At 40.5% G+C, this 18,027-nt stretch overlaps 1 protein-coding gene across 1 annotated transcript in view; it reads right to left on the bottom strand.

Annotated features, from left to right (window-relative positions):
* The window catches only part of LOC102229351 (rho GTPase-activating protein 20-like), a 38,398-nt gene that overhangs the window by 5,363 nt on the left and 15,008 nt on the right, over positions 1-18,027 (bottom strand). The window contains exons 4-13 of the mRNA XM_023337553.1: positions 17,793-17,942; positions 17,134-17,175; positions 16,846-16,930; positions 16,650-16,727; positions 15,879-15,945; positions 15,228-15,437; positions 7,086-7,276; positions 6,817-6,981; positions 5,723-5,832; positions 5,207-5,396 (exon numbers count right to left, since the gene is read on the bottom strand). Of these exons, the coding sequence (XP_023193321.1) occupies positions 5,207-5,396; positions 5,723-5,832; positions 6,817-6,981; positions 7,086-7,276; positions 15,228-15,437; positions 15,879-15,945; positions 16,650-16,727; positions 16,846-16,930; positions 17,134-17,175; positions 17,793-17,942 (1,288 nt within the window). The remainder of the gene's footprint in view (positions 1-5,206; positions 5,397-5,722; positions 5,833-6,816; positions 6,982-7,085; positions 7,277-15,227; positions 15,438-15,878; positions 15,946-16,649; positions 16,728-16,845; positions 16,931-17,133; positions 17,176-17,792; positions 17,943-18,027) is intronic.

Here is an 18,027-nt window from a genome sequence, read left to right as displayed (position 1 = left end):
AAGCTAAAATCAAGGCCATTTACCATTTGATGTATAGAACATACTGTTGCATATCGACACTGCTTCAGGGTGCTGGAGAGTCTTTCAGCTTTGTTGTTTTGATCCATGACCTTAATAATTTTGTAAAACAGCTACCAAAAGTGGTACTTTTTAGTCTCTTAGTTTATCATAGTTGTTTGTGCTGCGCTGACGTCAACTTCCCAAGTCCTTCAAGAGTATTTGCATTCCACAACATCCCTGACTCATCGAGACATCCTTCTGAAACTCCTTCACCCCCCCTTCCCCATTATGGATGATGTCCTGCTGAGTTCATAGAGTTTCCAGCTGATATTGAGAGCAAGACGAGTCCAGAAGGCTCGTCTACTCATCATCCGGCGCGTATCGTAATATAAACCGGAATGTTTTGAGGCTAAGAGGGTCCTAAAAAGTCCTGTTTACTGGAAGGAACGGTCATTCCGACGAGGTCAGGTTCTCGTAAGACACGCCGGCAGTTTCTTTGCTTTGCTATCGCCTCAGACTTCAAACAAATTACCAAACTTTGTCTGAAGCCGCCGCCTCGTAAACTAAACAGATAAAATTTACTAAACACCAAAGACGACATCCTACACAAACTGTGGAAAGTTTCCGCTCGAGTCTGCCTGTCGGGTTTACACAAGAGGAGCCGTTGTTGTTCCCCGCCGCTCTGCCTCTGTGACGAATGCATGCGCAAAAACATTCAGAACAGTTACAACTTTCACCTTTTGTCACATTGGAACCGCAAAACATTAAGGCTTCACAGAACAACACAAAGCAAAGCATACGTAAATAAAGATGAAACAAAAATGTAGGGCAGGCATTTGTCTTCAGCTCCTTTTACTCTCACACCCTTAAATGAAATCCAGGGCAGCATTTTTCCGGGCTGTGTTGTGGCGACCCACAAGCCAAAAGACGCCAAAAAGGAGCTGTGAACAAACGGCTCCAATAAAATCCAAGGAACAGGCAAAGGGACAAAGTTGTGAACTTTATCCAAAGGAAAAACATAGAAAAATATGTTTCAAGGAAAATATCTGGCATATAAGTCCAGATTTTTGGGTCTGATTAAAACTGAGATGAATTAGGAAGCAACAAATAATGACAAAAAGCACCTATTAAGAAAAATAAATACTACAATGTTATCTTAAAGTTTAGAATAATTTCAGAAACATATTGGCCGCAGTGAAGTCTTTGCCGATTCACAACTATTCCAACTTTACCTCAGTAGGATGTTATGTTTACTGTTTTAATCTGCTTAAACACAAAGCACATCAAATATTTCTAAGAATTCAAAAAAAGAAACCTGCTGACACTTTCATACAGTGCTTTCATTTCCTTTGACCTTTTTCCACATTTTATCATGCTACTACGACGTTAAACTTCAGTAAATATCTTAGGGTGATTTTTGATCAACGCAAAATCCTTCACTGCTTCTGCTGCAGACATTTTTAAATCATCACAGTATGACGAATTTGCACGTTTTAGTTAAAATCATAGACTTTTTTGTTTTTTTTTTGCTATTCCTCATTGTCAAACTCGCAGCTGAAGGGTTTCTGTATCTTACGTTTTCTCCTACATATTATGTTGTTTTTAAGTTATTTAAGTGCCCAAAGGTTTGTATTATTATTATTATTGTTTAGACTCAGGATTTCTCACATCCCGAGTCTAAAAGATTTGTCTGTCCTCTAGCTCAGGCAGAACGGTGAAAAATAAATCTTTGAGTCTTGACACAGATTCTTAAATGGATTGATATCTGAACTTTGCCTCGGCCGCTCTAATGCACGATTGTGCTAATAATATGATCTCAAATATTTACTTTGCAGGAGCAGAAGTCTGCCCTGCAGAAATGATGCTGCCACCACCACATTTCAACTCAGAGATGGTGTGTTCAAGGCGATGAAGGAGTTCACTCAACTGGATTCTAATCACGCGTTTCCATTTATTTTAAAATTGCGCAAATTTGAGTTCCGGAAATAAATTTGTATAAATGGAAACACGCTAATTTCGTAAAAAAGTCAGGTTTTTGGAAATGAGTACATTTTGGAAAACTGTGAAGGAAACACTTTTGTCGAAACTGGGTTTTACTACCGGCGAAAAAGACGACAGGAAGTGGTTGGAGGATGTTTTTTTAATGACTTATTGAGTAGCGACGCTTATTCAAGGGTGATTTTATTTGTGTTTCTCATTTAATAAAATGCTGAGGTTCAGAAATTGTGTTTCTTTTGACATTAACGGAACACTGACAAAGTGTTGCGCGTGTTTGAAATGGAAACGCAAAACTTTCCATTCCCATTCATTGTTTGATTTTGATTTGCAAAATAAAAATAAATTGCTGTAACTCCACCAACTTTGTGTTATGTCTATATCACACACACAAAAAATACAATGAAATGTATAGAGGATTGTGTTCAAAACTGGAAAAATTCATAGATGCCAGGCACTGTAGATTAGTGCAACACGCTTGGTATCTGAAATTCACCTATGCAGCCAAAGCTGTGGAATAACTTCCTGTTTCAGCGACGGAGAGAAGTCAGCGCAGTAAAAAAAAAACAACAAAAAAACAGGCAGAAGTAAAAGGACTGGCCAGCATTTTTATATATTTTTAACCGCAGTCAAGAAAAAAACAAAGTGAGCACAAACTAAAGCTGCAATTACCTCAGAAGCTCCTACACAACTATGTTCAGCCAAAAGCATTTAAATTATACGCTGCTGTGAAGGAGAACCAGACACTCGGGCAAAACAAAATCTGCTAAATCTCAGGGTCCACGTGTCTGACGACAAGGTTAGCAGCCGGTGGGAAGCGTCCAAATCTGCCTTGTTAGAAGAAAAAAGGCTGCCTGTTGGAACCAACACACACACATCCACTGTGGCGGCAGGGCAAATGTGACCAGGGGAGTATTTGTGAAACTGATCTTCTGGTATTTGAGGGTGTTGAGGATTTTTGTGCTGACAAGTGTGTGCGTGTGTGTGTGAAGAAAGAAAGAAGGGCAAAAGAGGGGGTGGGGGGGTTGCAGTGACATTTCTGCACACATATTTGGCTTTGGGATTGTGTAGGAAATTCTTTGCATGTTTTCTCAATGAACCTCAGCCGCTCTAAGGAACACACACTTGGTTTCCCTCTCACACACACACATTTTTGAAACGAGAAGCAAATCAACCACCCACAGAGATCGTATGTTGTGCTCAGTGATAAAATTTTAAAAACGACCACAAATCAAAATGAGTTGTGAAGTTACAATATGGACTCTGCAGGAAGAAGCAGCTCTGCCTCGTCTTTACAATAATTACTCACCTAAGTAGGTATTTATAATTAAAAAATATATATAATTATAAGCTCACAATTTCTGAAGTGGGAGTTTCAAACTACTACTTTTCTATCTGCCTGCAGCGGCCACCTGTGCTACGAGGAAGAGTTAATCTTTCATATTTTATAAGAGTCAAGAGGTTCAAAATGGGAATCAGAACCAAAAGAAGTGAAAATGGATTGTAATATTAAGTTTTCAGACAACACTTTACAGATTAATTTGATTACTCGAAGGATTTCAGCAATTTTATAATTGTTTATCTTCATCCCTAAATATTCTAAAGTACAGACAACAATGAACTAATATGCCACAACTTGCAGAAATAGGTTCATATAAAAGTATTACGGTATAAAATGGGGTCCAAAGAGGCAAACTGACCCAGACTCAAGCTAAATGGCTAACGCTAGTTTGCTAGCTCGCAACAAGTAGAAGTTGGGGTAGAAATCTGATATTTATTTTATTTTTTGCTGCATTTTAACTGATTTGCTAAACCACCAGAATGTCTGTTATATAAAAATTATTGGAAATATTAACTACAAAAAGTTTAGTAAAAAAAATAATAATAAAAAAAAGACTTGTCAGGTATGGACCTGGAACTGCTCCAGTTTTTTCTGTAGCGTCTTGCTGGAATCTCAGAGGTTTTATTCTCATCTGAACACAAGAATGTGATGATTTCATTTTAGGACCATTTCCATACGAAGGCTTGTGAACGAGACTCTCTCCACGCACGTCTTCCTGTAATGGTCACATCGATTCCGAAGCAGCGCACGCAATCATCCTCAAACACTTTACTCATGCGTTAGCAGAGAAATTTTGTCAACACACACTCTCTCGCTGTATTACTCACACAGTAAAACAGGTCCGACTATCCAGAGTTTTTGGGAAATGCGCTTGCTTTATTCCTGGAAGTTAGACTGATAAGGCTGTGGCTCAATAAGAGGCAGCTGCGGGGTTAGGTTACCATGAAATGCAGAAATGAGGAAGCCTGTTTTATGCAGAAAACTTCCAAAGTTGCTCAATTTATTTCCATCGTATTGTTTTCTGTTGGTTAAATATAGAAGAAAAAAAACCATTCAGAGTAAGAAGAAAAAAGAAGGAATTTAAAATTTGGTTAATCCCTTGGATTTTACAATTGGAATCAACATCTGAAATCTTGAGCCAACAGTTAAATTCAAGAACTGTTAAATTCTAACAATGTTTGCCTTCATTTAGATTAAGATTTATTTTAGGATGCTAGCGCCAGCGTTCCTATTTACAGCGTATGGTGTCCAGCAGGGTGTATTACATCTGTGTCTGCTTAGTAAAAGTTATGATCTGTCAAATCAGAAATGTAGGTCTTTTTATCCAGACGAAACTAATTTGCCAACAGCGCTAATGCTAAAATAAATCTTGCTAGCAAGCTGAGCTCCTCAACTTTGAAGAAGTCATTGCTAATGCAAAATGTAGCTTTGGTTGTCATCAATGCAGCTGACATAGAACTTTGTTAGATAAGATTTAAAAGGTTTATTGCAGTTTTACTAATGTTTAACCCCTTAACCCTAAATTATTAATGTTTTTGCTTCTTTTTTTTTTTTACATGTTGAATTTTCATAATTTCTACACAGACATTTTATGGGAAATACAGCAAATAAAATTAATACAAATTGTTTCTACATTTTTGGGGGTTAAATTTGAACAAAATTGACTTACCTATACATTTAATTAGAATAAATGCCATCTTGATCTTTAGTCCAAACACTAAAATTCACTGCCATCTCAAATGAATACATGTTCCCAAATATCCACCCCCTCCCCTCTCATTTTGTTAAATATTTCCACCAAATCTCATCTAATAACGGACCTCATGAACTGAAACACTGGGGGGGAAAAAAAGCTCCTGGGTTTCGCACCTTTTTTGTGGCCTCTCCCTCCATCTCCGGAGTGCTCGGGGTCGGAGGCCAAAGCATGCTGGGAGCGATGCAGACCGACAGGTTGAAGGCGTTCATCTGGTTGTCGTGGGCGCTGCCTTGTATGTGGTGCAGCACAGCGATCACGTGACGCAGCAGGAGCTGATTCTCACTGGGCAGCAGCTGCAGCAGCCTGCAGCGGGATGATGGACAGACGGGATATAATTGGTCAGTCCCACGTTTTTTTTTATATATATATTTATATGTACAGAAGAAGATCAGCAGCTCAGCTGCAGATTCCACTCTTGCTTCCATGTTGCGTGCTATTTATTTTTCCTTCGGCAGAAGGAATTCGGTTTGCTGCTTCTGGAATAAAAGCGGCGCTGGGTGTCGCGCCCTTTAATCTGCATCGCAAACAAACACGACCTCCCTGTGACACAGCTGAGCGGGAACATTCTTAGCAGACAGGAAGGATTCTGGAGCCCAAGTATGAACCGGCCCAGGACTTTGAGCTCCTACCTCTGAACACCCGGCAGCCGCTCCTCTCCTCCGTCCCCTTCCATCGCATCCATCCACTGATCGTACAGATCCACACACAGTATGCTGCCCGGGATGTTTCGCAGGAAGTCCTGTAAGCACAGAACGTAATGATGACTTTTTTTCTTTTAGGTTTAGTCAATCTTAAAGACATTCGACAATAACAGCAGCAGCAACAGGTTGCTAATGTTGTACTTTTGATTTACAACCCTTAGGTTTGTTGTCTATTCTTTAATATACGGCTAAAAAAAGAAAACATTCAGCTAGCAACAGCTTCACAACTCTAATACTGAGAGAAATAATTTTACAATCGCTTGTGTTCGCACACATTGTACTTTTCCACATTTTGTTGCCGTGCAATAACAAACTTTTTTGTATTGTATTGGGACAAACGCAATATAAGTTCTTAACTGGACAGAGAAAGAAAACACACTGGTTTGCTAAAAAAAAAAAAAAAGATATTTCTCAACAAATCTTCACAGTGAGACACAGGGGAGTCACCATCAAGGTTTGTTTTTTTTTTTTTTTAAAAGAAGATTAAAGTAGCTAAATACCAGGTCGTCCATTGCAGGAAATCATATGCAAATCTGATCGACCTCTCAAAAAAATAGATGCTTCTACAAAGTTGTGACTCAGGAGGGCTGAATATAAATGCACGCCACACTATTCAGATTTGTATTTCATAAAATAATGGCCTACGTTGTTTTTTTGGGCATCAAATGGGGAACAATTGTAAAAGGGGATGGACATATTTTTAAGACGCTGCAAATAGTTTAAGGTAAATGTAGAAAAACGAGACAATATCTCATATATTCTTTTTTAAATGTGCTTTTTCTTCCACCTCCTCCCCAGTCTGAGGGGAAGTGAGTTAAACACCTGAGCTGCTCCTGTTTGGCCTGGAAGCTGAACAAGGCAGCACCTTGTGAGCGAGTCTGGCTCCCTGCCTGGCCGTCTGCGCCGACACACATCACCCCGTCTGGACGCGGGTGTTTGGAGGCGCTTCAGTCGGACCTGCCCTCTGTTGTCTGGTATCGAACGGGTGAGAGAGCTGGGTGCGGGTTGTGAGGTGGCATTACCTTGAGGACGGCGGCGATGACGAACACAGACTGGTGTGTGATCTCCGGCTCCTCCGTCCCACTGTCCAGCCTGTCCCGAAGCTCCCTGCAGGCCTTAGCGCCAGCCGACCGCCTGAACACACCCTTGGTGTACGGCCCTTCCTGATAGAGGAACACTAACATTTCCTAAAGAACAGAAGGAGAAAAAATATATATTTCACTCCTTGGTTTTTTTTTTCCCTCCCCTCTCCCCAAAAATCTTTAATCCGAGTAACCTATAGTCATCTCACCATGACGGGCTTGGGCAAGCTGTGATCTGAAGAGCACACCGAGTTCAGAGGCTGTCCAAACAGCCGTCCCGGGTTAGGAGACAGCAGCGATGGGGAAAGAGGCAGGCCGTCCAGCTGGGTGCTGGAGCCCCTCCAGAAAGGCCAGTTGATCAGGGATCGCTTCCTCTTGAAGGTCTTCTGGTGACCGGGCTCTGCAGAGGACAAAACAAGTAAAGAACATGGCGGTTTCAAATAACGTGTCTTAAACGACAATCTGTATTTTCATTCAAAGCAGCTTTAGCTAAGCCTGTAGCGATAACAAATTTTTGCTGGACGATAAATCGTCCCAGAAGTTATTGCGATGAACGATAATATTGTCATTTTGAGACCATTTTCAAAGGTAATGGTGTAATAATGCAAGAACAATTACATTCTAATGAACATGTGACACTGGAACTGGAAGTTATTTTAAAGGTATAAAATAAACAAAACAGGAATAACAAATAAAATGACTTATTTAGTCTCTAAACAAAAGAAGAAGAAGAATTACTTTATTCATCCCAGCAGGGAAATTATTTCGCAGTTACAGCAAGAATTTTTTATACACAGATTAACATACACACGACGGGAGCTGCGTCTGCAGGCAGCCAGCTGAGCCGGCGCCATTTTTGAAGGAGGACATGCAGCAAAGGTCGTCGGGACCGGGAGTCGAACCCGCGACGTCCGCGGGTCTAAGGCCTCCAAATGTGGGGCGTGCTAACCCCTGCGCCACCACAGCACGCCAAAAATGGGCCAGTTGAGACCAAAGCATCAGACTGAAAACTTTTGTCATCCAGTTTTTGGTAGAAACAGAGAGATGGAGGAAAACAATAAATCAGTGGAACTTCCTGAGCTCGTTTTAATTCATGGTGGGATTCATTGATTTATCGTTTACTTCTTTGGGTCTACCTGTAGCTACATTTGAGGGCAGGTTGAGGTGAGGCGTGTGCAGGCAGGACGGATACTTTTGGTGCAGCTTGATGAAAACGGAACAAGACAGACCCACAGAAGGAGTCGCTGAGGAAAATGAAGGAAGACGCGTGCTGGTGGTTGAGGACAGCGTTTATTTTAAGGCTTGTGTGCGCCAGTAGGATGTGGTTATGTTTTTCCGTGCGTGGATGTTCTCTCACATACATGCATGGGGCCCTGTGGATGTCCCTTCGCATTTGTCACTGAGTGTCCTCTGCTGCGTGCCGAGCGGTGAGGTCACAGTCCGCACCTGCGCTCTGCAAACACAGGTCTGCCATGCGTCTGCATGTCCTCTGCTCACTCTGAACGGCCTGTTAAAATGTATGGACTTGTTTAAAAATATATATAAACATATACATTTAAAACGGAATAATTACAGGTCTGAAGACATGCACCGAATGCAAAGTAGCTACGGCGTCATCTTTGTGATTGCTGTTCTGTTGGAAGATAAATCAAGTTCAAGTTTAGATTAAGCCTGTCGCAATATAGTCAAGTAATCGCTTTGTAAATCAAAATAAGCTCAATAATTTCCATTCTGATCATTCATATTTCTTGAAGGGTAATTTTGCTTACAAAAACTTCATAATCCATGTCATTTATGGTTTTGGTTGTATGGGTTTTCTACTTCTGTTTTATTTCATAGTTTTTGGTTGTCGTGTTTATTACTTTATTAGTCCTAAGAGGGCAAACTTGAATTATTACGCAATTATCAATATCACTTAAAAATGGTCTCAAAACAACAATATTAGTGTTTTTTCGCAATAATTTCTGGGACCATTAATCAACCAGTAAATGGTAGGCCTAGTTTAGATATGAGTCAGAAAATTAAGTTTTGGTCTGAGATGACCAGAGGTTCTGGTCTAGTATCTGGTTGCACCGGATTTCATTTGGGGGTCTCAGAGTAAAGGCGATTGAACATAAACGCTCTTTACAGAGAATTTTTTATTTGAGCTAAAACTTGAAAATCACGTATCATTTCCCTTGCAGTTCAGAATTAACCTCTACCTTTTGTGGGTGCACTGGCACGAGTTTGTAGTTGCAACGTAAAAAAAAAAAGTGAAAAGGCTTCGAACGCTTCTGTAATCTGTTGATAAAACGTGGAAAATGCAACCGAGAACCGACACATGCAGAAAGACCCCAGGTCAGGATTCGAACCGATGACCTTCCTGCTGCAAGGCAAGAGTGCTTCCTGCATGTTGGAATAGGTTGAGCCAAAAGTCGACTTTAGCCTTTTCTTTTTGTGATTTACTTGCGCAAATCCCTAATTATTTCTATTACCACATATAAAGGGATTTCATATCAACCTGTAACACATAATGTGCCGCTAATAGCAAGTGACCTGGCAAAAAAAACACGCAACCTCGTAATAAATCTTTTAACAAGCAACTGCGGTCGCACACAACTGCTGCGAATCCGACCTGCCTACGGTCTTGAAATAACGCCATTTGTTTTACTAGGCAGTTGTGATTCGTATCCGAGGGTGGGGACTTGAACAAAAACAAAAGGTTCTTCAAGCGGGCGGATGACCTCGCGGCCAGAACGGGCCCCACGCAAAACACGCCGCATACCGCTCACAGAGTTCACGATTCAACAGTCGGTCATGGCGTCGTGCCTGAACACACTCTGCAACAAACGTTCAACAGCAACACAGTTACTGGCCCGCTCTGGTACTTCTCATCAACAAAGAGCCACTGACCTTGCTGTGAAATTATTACAACTCAATGAGGAGGCGATAGAGAGACTTTAAAACCCTAAAACAAAGAAGCTAGTTCTGATTCTAGCCTTCTTCTTTAAGCTGAAACAGTGTCTATTACATTGAAGCTCATAGACTCTTATATGAGAAGCCTGAAAGCCTAAATGTGGCAGAAAATATGAGATTTGACAAACATCTAATAGAGGGCAACCCCTCAGTTACATGTGGTTGCTACTTTGGTTAGCGGACTAGCTTTGATTTTGTTGAGGTAGAAAGTTGGTCTCAATAGAGCTCAATAAAAAAAACTGGAATGAGGGAAAAAAAGTAAGTGAAGGGATTTTGCTGAATTTTTTTTTTTTATAATCATAGCATTAAGGGACGGTTTGGAACCCTAGGACACACACACACACACACACACACACGCACACACACACACACACCGCAGGCAAAAAGGCACCGAGTAATTCAGGTTAATTGCTGAACCTGATGCGCTACTTCTGCTCGCATTCCTGGACTTTGTAAACAACATTTCTGCACCGATCCAACGTACTGAGGTCACAAATGCAACAAAAGTTCATTCTGAGTTTTCCAAATGGACAAAATGTGTTTCTTCTACATAGTGTGTCGTTCTGTTTTCTGGGAACCTTGTGAAAGTGTTTTATGTACATCAAGTACATTTTTAATCAAGAATATGCAGAGAAATAGCAAAAAAAATAAAATAAAATAAAAAATCCTGTCCTTTTAGTGATTTACTTTGTCCACCTAACAACACTTTTGAGGACATTGCAAAGGCAGGAAGACTCTGCAATTTTTCAATGTCGAGGAAAATGCAAAAAGCTGACATCATACTCTCTAAGGAGGAATGTCTGGTGTGAGAGAGTCAGACTTCAGCAGATCACTGGAATGCTAAACAGATTCAAACAAGATTCTTTTTTTTTCCCCCTTTCTTTTGCACTTTTATCCTCAAAAGACGCTGAATAAGAAATGTTGGCATACGTTTGCAAACCTATGAGTGAAGGTCGGCTGTACTTATGCTAAGGACAATCAAATTAAGTTCATTTGTGCATCCTAAAACCACAAAAATAAAGGCAGAAAAACAGACAGAGACCAATTGAGAAATCCGTAACAAACGTTACATTTTGCAGAGTGAGGCGGTGTACACTTAGCAATGCTAATTCCAGTACAGTAAGATGTTCAAGATAAAAACTATTTAGCTCATCTATTAGTAAATATGATTTGTTGTGTCTCAAATATCAGGTCAGACGATTGTTAATTAGTGTCCTCCTCTGACATGGTGCTCTTTTGTGTTTTGGAAAGTTCCAAGGAGATATAATACGACTTATAAAGGGGATGTGGTACGACTGTTTTTGAGTTTTATCCGTCTTTTCCTCTGTCCCATAAACTAGAGCGGTGGTGTCCAAACTGTTTGTCCACAAAATGCATTAAATTAAAAACTGAACAGTTAGCTTTTTATTCATTTATTTAGTCATACTGGCTCAAAAACACAATGTTTTATAAAATCTGTATATCATTAAAGATCAAAAACATAAAAAATGGTTTCAGATTGTTGCTGTATTAAAAGAAAAACAGTCAATTTCCAAATATTAGGGGTTTATCAATTGCTTTCCATTTTGTTGGCCAAAATTTACCAACGAAAGAAGATAAAGAAAAAACAAAAAAGAAAAAAATAAATAGTGACCGCACTTTGAACTCACCCGAAACCAGGTTCAGGTGAGCTCTTCACTAGTGCTGCCGACTGAAACAACCTTTGGCTGTTTTGGTGAAATCGCATTGTCCTCGTTGACCATAAATGTACCATAGTGAACAAATGTATATTTTCATTTAAACCAAAAAGCACTGAAATATATCCTGAGGTCAAGAAGGAAAGTTCTTACAGTGGTTAAAATAAGCGCATCAAAGCTTCAGAAAAATCAGAAATTGGACATCGACTCCAAAAACTGCTATCGATGCATCCCCAGTTGTTACATCACCACGTATCTGTGTATGTTTACGCTTCACATTCAGGGTCTTTGCATGCAACAAACTACCTCCGCTTCAACAGTAGAACGGTAGTGATGTGTCGGAGGTCATCAAAACCTAACACACAAACAAAGTAATGATGACAGTTTCCATTATATATCATCTGATTCCATTGAGAAGCACAGCAGGCTCCATTTAGTGGATTTTGTTCTAAGTCTTCTCTCCGACCTCAGCCAAGAAGCTTCTTTAACCCCAAGAACCACAATTGGAGCAAATCATCTGGAATGTTTTAAAGAGAAATTATAAAGCATGTTTGGGTGACAGAGATGGTATATTGGAAACATTTTCTCTTTTTTTTTGGTGTTTAGAGAGGGAGTGACGTGGCGGCCACACTTCTCAATCCCATTGCGCAAAACGGAGTTGTGTCAAAATAACTCGCAAGATAAACCAAACCTGATGATTCATGTTCAGCTCCAAAGGATGAAGCACTTAGATGGTTTAATGGCTTAATAATCATGTGTGAATGATGAGGGCTGTGGTGGTCTGGAGAGTCCCATCAGACGCTCCATGCCTGAAGCTGACGGGTCCGGATTAAGTGAGCATCTTCGAGACGTTGCAATGCTTTAGCAGAACATTTTGTTTTGAAACTGAGTGATCTTTTGGATAAACGCAGAAAGCAAAAACTTCAAGGAAGGAGGGGTGTGACTGAACCACTTCTGTCATAGCTAGTTACATTTACTTGACTAACTTTTTTGGGGGGGGAGGGGGAGTTGTACTTTTAGGAATAGTTTTACTACATTGTACTTTTTACTTTTACTCCAGTAACTTTATTATGAAGTATTGTTACTCTTCTAGGTACTCTGCCCACTGTGAGTAACTTCATTGAATGAAGATCAAACATGTTTTAACCAAAGATTCACCAGACACACCTGCAGTTTTTGCTAAAATTTCATGAGTTGGTAACACTTTATTTGAAGGGGTGTGCATAAGACTGACATGACAAAACAGCCGTCATGAACATGAAGGAGACTTCATGAATGTTTACGCCTGTTGACATGAAGTGTCATTCGGTAAATAATGACACTTTTAATGAAAAGTTCTATTAAAATTTGCATTCAAATCCTTTAAAAGTGTCATTATTTACCGATTGACACTTCATGACAACAGTCTAACCTTCCTCCTTCATGTTCCTAGTGGGTGTCATGTTTATTATAATGTCATGTCAGTCTTATGCACACCCCGTCAAATAAAGTGTTACCCAAAAGTTTCATATTGAAAGAAACCGATTTTGAAGTTTTTGTTGTTTACATGAATTATTTTCAATTTGGTCTTTAAAATGGCAAAATTTTCACATAACTTTACACTTTGATCTGTCTGTTGATGTAATTTTTAAATATTAATTGCTTGATTTTTGATAAGTAAATCAGTACTTCAGTTGCCTTGTTTTTTACTCTCGAGTAATTTCTTGGATGGATACGTTTTACTTTCAACTACATTTAAGTATTTGAGTACAATTCTTTAAGTCCTCCACCACCTCCCGTCATTACTTACGGTGCTTTTCAAAGTATTTGTACCTCTTCAACTTATATAAGGTTTTCATAAAATCCTCCAAGTCAAGTAAATTTTTTTCATGTCTCTACATATTGATCCACCAAGAGGAAAGATGAGGGGAAAGTTGTTGTGTTTTTCCACAACCTGAAAAGGGGATTTTGCCTTGCAGCCACTGGGTCGATGCAAACACTTGGGAGCTTTCAGTGAGGGTGAAACCCTCCACGGCTGCGAGGCTAGTATGGAGGAATTGCGTAACACGCTGTTATGGTTGAAGCTAAAGAATCCGAGGCGATGCTTGCGGTGGGTAAACTGGAGCCTCCTCGACTGGAAAACACAGATTTTTGCTCCACAACTTGTTTTCCTTTAAACCCCCATGTCATCCCCTCCTTTTTTTTTTCCATTCCGGTTTTTGTATCCGCAGTTTGTCCTCGGCCCCGTCCGCCGCAGCCGTCGTCGTGTTTTTCTTCCTCCCCCCTTACATTTCTCCATCCTGCTCGTATTTGAAGTCCCCCGTTTTCTTATCCTCCCCCCTCTAGCCAAATTCCTCTCTCTCGCCATCATCCGAAATCGCTTGTTTTTTTTTCCTTCACCTCTGCCGGCCTTCGGTCTTACTCAATAGCTGTGTCATCTCTTTTCGCTTTCCATCTTCCTATTCTCACACTCGTCTCTGTGCCTTCTGGGCTTTCTGTGCCTCTGTCCATATTGACAGGGTTTTTTTTGTATTTTGCCTCGGTGTCTGTCCCAACCCCTGCTGTAAACCTTTGTCGTTTCGATCTCTTCCCACCGTTCTTCTTGTCTTCTCGTGCACCTGTTGCTTCGTCCGCAGGCCGAACGACGGCAACCGAGTGCAAACATGAGGCCGCTTATGTAAGGAAGTACTTTCTGTTCTGCATTAACGCTTCTTTACTCTCATATTCATTCATGCAGTTCCACAGAGAATCGGACTGACGGGCAGAATCTGGTCCCGCGGGTCAAACTCGTTTTTCATTTCGCACCACATAAAGGTCATCAATGTCCTCAAAGGGAAAAAAAACACCAGTTTTATAAACCGTTCAAATTTCTCTGCGTCCAATTAGTACGTCTTAAAATGTAGCTATTTTTTTCAACAACTTTTCACATTGATGTAATTTGGCCCGGTACAAATGAAAAAAGTAATGTTCAATTCATGTGGCCCTCAAGAAAACAAGAAGCATAAAGCTACAGTTTGACCCCTCTGCCTTAAAGCCACAGTCCATCGCTCCAACTTCATGACTCTCTCTCTCTATCAGGTAAAAGATGTATAAGTAAAGTAGAAGGGTTTAGTCATAAGCAGCAAAAGTCTCCTTCTGCAGATTCCTACCAAAGTGGATGTTATCACCGGATTTTTGTTATCCTTAGCAGCAAACAAGTGGTGCCAACTGTACATGCATGAAAGCAACAGAAAACTTCTTCAAAAGCACAACTAAGAGTAGTTATCCTGTTATATCTGGCGCTCATGTGGCCCCTTAATGGTCTAATGCCCCATTAGGCAACTGCCCAAACGGCCAATATCAGAACTCGCAATTAGTTTTTTATATGAATAATTTTGTTCCTTTTTTACCAAAATATTTCAATTTTTGCGACGTTTCTGATCAGAATGATGGCAATCGAGCACATTTCATCAACAGGGCCGTTCAAAGAGCTTTCCATCATAAAAACGTCACCAATTTGAGAACAAACATTACATTTTATGGAGTGTCATCATCAAAAACATCAATAGGTATCATGTATATGTTGGACAATGTTCCATTAATTACGGTTCAAAGGCAACAGTAAACAGGTTTAGTTCATTTAAATGACTTCTGTTGATTTGGCTGTTTTGCAATTTTCTGGAAGTTTGTTCCAGATTGGATGTGATTTGATGAAATGTTGATTTTAAAAACCTTTTTTAGAAAAAAAAAACCACAACTCACCTATAATCTGTGGAGGCTCAAGGACCACTTTGTTGGGTTTGAGGATGAACTGGCACTGGGTGTCTGGGGGAAGGCACTGGTCCAGCAGCAGAACTTCGGGGCAGTCGGTCGGACTCATGGGCTCCCTCCCTGGTCCTCCTCCGTGCCCGCCAGGGCTGCTCCCTCCGTCCCGAATGTGGCTCATCTTGATGCTGAAGGGAAACTCGTGGCCTGAATGGAAAGGTCAGAGCGCAGAGGTTAAGAGGCGGAAGCTGTGGTATGTGCGGCGCGAGGAGGAGAAGCAAAAGAGAAAACGTGATAGAAATCAGGGCCGAGTTGGCACAGGGCGACAGCGACGTCTTAAAAACGGAGGAATTCCATGTGAACTGCAGAATAAAAAAGTTATGGTGAAGGAATGTCAGGGAAATACCACCGCGAGTAAAAGAAAAAAAGAAAAATCGTCTGGACTGAAACGCTCCCAGATGTTCTGAGGGGTTTTCTTAGCTTTTACTCTTGCCTGATGTTTTCAACTTGAAATTTGTGATAATATATATATAGTAAATACTTTTTTTTTTTTAAAAAACCTTCATGGATAATTTCTTAGAAATCATTCCTATCATTTATTTGTTCACTTGAACTTTATTCTAAATATTAGATAACAAGAATGCTCACCAATGAGAGGATATGGAGGATCATCTTTACAAGAACTGACCCACAATCGGTGATCCTTCACACAACCCTAAACAGAGAAGAAGAAGAAGAAATTTACTTTTGTTTGAAGAAGAAGCAACAGATCAAGATCTAGAAACTTGAAAACCCAATCTATTTTCCAGTGAACTTGTTTACTGTAGTAAGAGTCAAAGTTAGTCACCTTTGCTACCATCGACGCAAGTCAAACTGAAGCGTCTAAAAAGGTAAGCCTCATGCTTGATAAACAGATATCCTGTCAATAGTTCCTATAGTTTAGCTGTTTTAAATCTTAAATTGACACAGCTACTGCATCTTATTGCCAATTTTTCACATTTTACATATGTTTTATGTCTATCTTTATTTTTTGTCATTGTGAGGTGTGCTGCTGCTTTTCTTAGCCAGGTGATCCTTGTGAAAAAGCCTGGATATCAATTTTTTTCTTATCTGGTTAAATAAACGTTTAAAAAAACCAGTTTTACAGAAACCATGTCCCTATCCACCCAGTGTGACAAAGCCTCTGGTGCTAAAGTGAATAAATAATGACTAGTCAATGCTAGACGCCTAGAAATCAAAATGTCGAATGTGAATTGAAATCTATGTTTGGAACCCAAGTTTTACTGAATTCTTACAGACTGTAAATCATCCACAGCACTCTGACGGACTAATCTCTGTTCACATGTGCGTCACATGCACAACGCTGAAAATGATGAGATTCTTTAGCATCACATGAACCTTGTTTGCATTGTTACTTACCGATATGCCAAACTGCTGCAGGGCTATTCGAATGACATCGTCGGTTCTGTCATTGTTGTTGACGGCGAGCGTCTTGGCCTGGAGAAACGTCACGGAATTACATGCATAAAATAAAAACGCTGGCAATGCTGCTAACAAGTGAAAGCATCTCTGTGATGTAGGAATAAAAAGGGGAAGTAAGTGTAAGGAAGCGTACATATGCACAATTTCCAATATCTTTGGCAAATATCTTCAGAGGAATGGTTTTGGGATCGTCCTTCTCTTTTCCTTCGTTTAACCGACTGAACATGGAGAGAAAAAGAAAGGAGAGCAATTAATTATTCTCCATTCAGAATGTCTGTCATTATGAAATAACTTCAACGGCTGTCACGTAATTCATTTTATACAGAGTTTCACTTTTTATTCACGCAGAGCTGGACAAAAAAAACCCCATCTCAACTATTACAAAACATGTGATCTGCATTTGTTCCAGGGAGCAACTCACCCAATGATGAGTGACAACCACTTGTCCTTGATCTCTTCAGAGCTGAAGATGAGAAAAGAAAAATGTTTTAAAAAATAATCATAGTAATAATTAAAGCTTTAGCTTCTCTCCAAATCCCGAACCGCAGACTTTGCCTGGAGCGAAGGCTTGATTCCTGCTAACAGAAAATGCGATGTGTGTGTGTGCGTGTGTGGCGCTGACAGGTAGGTGCACACACACAGCATGGCACGTGCGACTGCGTTTGTTGGTGCTACGTGTCGGGGCCCGTCACGCGCACATGCGGTCGTCTTCTCTCAGTTGAACCGCTCCGGATAAAAAAACAACAACAAAAAAAAAAACGGGAACAGCCACAAACGCTCGAGGGTTTAAGGGATTTTATAGCCGCGCGTTTGATTTGTAGCTCCCCCTCCGTGATGTGCTTCTGCATCTCAGAACATTGCGTACTCTTTCAGAAACACAAGCCTGTTGACTCACAAGAGCGTTTCATGTTGAGCTGGGTGACTTCGAGGGACAGCGTTTTAATGAAATTCTGTGCGGCGACAACGACATCAATCTGCTCCTATTTGAATCACATCGCGATCATTTAAGAATACAGCCTTTGACGTCTCAGGAAGTCATTTTTCTTACTCTGTGTTTTGCGTACAAGACTAGATATTTACCTGAAAGTTGCCACAAAGTTACAGGTGGGCCATCCCATGACGAAGCTCCTCTCTGGGTTTGTGCTTCCCTCACACACCTCATCCATGCAGTTCGCCGTCCACATCTCACACACTCTGACTTGGGCTTTTACTTTGAAATGAGTAGGAGACCTGCAAAGGTACAAAACAACTGTTGGCCCAGATAAAAACCGAAGTCTTGAAAAGCTTTCCGACTGTTGCAGACATCTAAAGGAGA

Source organism: Xiphophorus maculatus, chromosome 7, assembly GCF_002775205.1.
Source record: "Xiphophorus maculatus strain JP 163 A chromosome 7, X_maculatus-5.0-male, whole genome shotgun sequence".
Lineage (NCBI taxonomy): Eukaryota > Metazoa > Chordata > Actinopteri > Cyprinodontiformes > Poeciliidae > Xiphophorus > Xiphophorus maculatus.
This window is presented reverse-complemented; position numbering and strand designations above follow the sequence as displayed.